This window comes from Loa loa (genome assembly GCF_000183805.2).
Source record: "Loa loa unplaced genomic scaffold supercont3.319, whole genome shotgun sequence".
NCBI lineage: Eukaryota > Metazoa > Nematoda > Chromadorea > Rhabditida > Onchocercidae > Loa > Loa loa.
The window spans coordinates 32656-35717 of NW_018108499.1; the positions used below are offsets into that span (position 1 = coordinate 32656).

The 3062-nt window shown below is 33.6% G+C and overlaps 1 protein-coding gene across 1 annotated transcript in view; it reads right to left on the bottom strand.

The window, feature by feature from the left end:
* Nucleotides 1-2445: 2445 nt before the first annotated feature.
* Nucleotides 2446-3062, bottom strand: part of LOAG_07392 (cyclophilin) — a 6195-nt gene continuing 5578 nt past the window's right edge. The window contains exon 13 of the mRNA XM_020447416.1: nt 2446-2637. Within this exon, the coding sequence (XP_020302348.1) occupies nt 2571-2637 (67 nt within the window). The 3' untranslated portion in view covers nt 2446-2570. The remainder of the gene's footprint in view (nt 2638-3062) is intronic.

Here is a 3062-nt window from a genome sequence, read left to right on the forward strand (position 1 = left end):
CTTAACCCTGGAACTGATGATAATAGTGGTATTTCCTAGTTTTCTTTTTTTGATATCTCAAAGGGAGATTTCATTGATTTTTGTGGAAGGTGAGAAGTTTTTGGTTTAAGTGAAAAGTTTTTCTTTACTGTTCTCTTTCACATGCCTGCTTTTGAATCACTGTCGGATGAGAAGTCTCATATCATCAGTTTAATTAACAATGCGCTTTCCTCTTGTTTTAGCTTTTCTCGTTTGCTCTCTTGTTTTTCGGTAAACTGACTGATTTCATAACGGCACTTTTGTTCAGTGGATATCCGTAGACTGATTTCATAACGGCACTTTTGTTCAGTGGATATCCGTATACAAATCTTAAAGGGTGATACTATATCAATAGTTGTGTATGGCAGTATGTTTTGGTATGCCACAATTCGATGACTGATCGGGATTTTTTATTTTTGCACGGAAAGGGACTCGTACAGTGCTTTTCAGTTCTTATGGATTACTCTTGTAGTGTATCAGATTCGTTTTTCACTTTACAGATCTATATACAAAAAAAAAAAAAATTACAACAAAAAGAATTGAAATTTCATACAACAAAAGTTATTATTGCTGAATTAAGATTGTAATTTGAAATTAGAAATAGAATTATAAACAAGAGATACTCAGTAGTAGTCAAGTGATTCGTTTCATTTTTATGAATCCCTTTAACCTTGTCAGTGCTGATCAAGTACCACTTTAAGTTGTCGTATTATGTCTTTGTTCCATTCTGAGCCCGGATTTCTCAGAGCAACATCAAATCTCAGCGCAGTTTAAGATATGAACTGCAGCAAACCAGATTTTTGAGATTTTTGAGTAAGTCCTGTCAAGAAGGAAATACATTTATATATCAGTTTCCTTTTTGTCCTTGTTCCTCTCGTGTCTGTAACTCTTTTTTGCCTCTCTGATTTTTCCATCTTTGGCAGGTATAGTTCACAGCTTTACACTAATTATAATCTCCGCTCTCCCACTGCGCAATGTAGTGTGAATGAGGTAATAACCTATCAGTCCTAGGAAGAGTAAATGTTGCCAATATTTCTAGTGATAAACAATTCATATTACCGAATGTAGTGGTTAACTAACTTCCGACATTGAATATTTCAAATGTATTCTACTTCCCAAAATGCTGCTTCCTTTCTTACATTACAGATCATAACCTCCTTCTCCTATCAATCCATCTTATTTATTGCAGTATTTTACCTCCTCCATGTTAAATTAAAGGCGGCCAATCCGTTTATTCCAAAACAATGAAACAACATGCTGGACAAATTTATGTTTTTAGAACAAAAAACTTTTCTTCGTCAATCTTTTTCTAACATGCAGGAACTTTAAAACATGGAAAAAATACAAAGACAGTATGATTCATTTGGTTTCTTATTAGATTGTATGGAAATTTTGAAACCTCAAGGAAAATCCCCAAAGTTCAGAAAGACTGACCTTTTAAATTCCGAAATTTTAAAATAGAGAAGGAACCGATATGGTACGCCGCCACTTTGATTTAATTAAGCTTATTTTTATTCTCGTATTTTCCCATAAGAATTTATTGTTATAGTTTAAATCAAATGCTATTTGGGTATTTGGAGCATTTGAGATATTGATATAGAATTGATATTTTCATTACGTTGTTAATTCATTCACTACCTTTTCTTGCAGTACGTTTGCTTGAGTGTTTCTATTGGTGATAATATAACAATAAAAGTATGGTAAAGAAGCATGCACAAATGAAAATCGATTGCGACAAATTAATAACAGACAAGAAAAGGAGGAGAAATTCCGATCATTAACAGAAATGTAAGCCTTACAATGACCAGATGTTAAATTACTTCCAAATATTCCGTGAGATATTCCCCAGGAAAAGGAACACCGCAAACGATACAAGTGAAATTTAGTGCATCATCAGAAATCCGAAGTTTAATCCGAGGCTAAACCTTTACCGATTCAAGTAAAACTCTGTACAGAAATAACAAAACAGATCTAAGAGTTGAAAAAAAAAGGAGATAAAATATCGTAAACAAATGCAGGAGTATGTGGTGCGTGTAAATTAACAACTTAGCCAAAACATCAGAAAGGAATATGTTGAATGTATACTTCTAACATATTTCATCCAGACAGGCGCAATATGAGAAAACTGAAATGTGAACTCAAATATCGAGCAGTCAAGTAGAGGAAGCTAACGAGCCAGCAAAATTCAGTCATTTTCCGCAGTAAATTTTGTCGGATTCGTTCTTTTCGCCGAATAAAGCACAAATAAAAGCAACAACTTTGGGAATGAACATAACTCAAATTCAGGACGTCCGGAATATGGTCAAGTTCAATTTAAGAAAAAGTTATCTGTCCTCCCTTAATTCAATTCCCTCCATCCCTCAGAGAAAACAATTTACTGAATTTCGAAAATGATAGGTGCCACATCACTCCTATCTCGGGTCAAATCCAACGTAACTTATATTTTAGAAATTACCATGTTCTTTTATCTTTGCTTTAAAATTCTTTCACATATAACAAGTAAAATTTAGCGAAACATGCAATAAATGCATCGCAAAACAAGTTAAAATCAACTAATTCGAGCTTCTGCTCTGAGAACTTCGGCTCGAATCTGAACTGCTCGAACGCTTTGATGATGTACTGAAATTAGTTTAAAAATAAGTGGAATTTAAAACAGAATCCTTCCTCCTTACGAAAAATGATACTGCAGCGTAGAAAGCACGTTGCTACATATCATAAAGCGATGCACGCTTTAGTCGTTTTCAGCTACAAGAATGAATATGAGATTTGGAATAACTACTGCTAGAAATGGAAGTTTTATATCAGGAAATAAAAATGTATCTCAACTTACTAGATACTGGCTATTAATATATCATCTACTTAACAATTCCAAAAAGCGCTTAAAAAGCATGCTTTCAATTTTTTAACGTTTCCCTGATAGTTGTTCGCACTCTTTCGTCACTTATATTTTATTCATTGCCCACTTCTAATCCTTTTTCTTCTGAAGAGATTCTGTTCCACTACTTCCTCTACTACTCGCTAATCATTCGACTATAGTTTTTTTT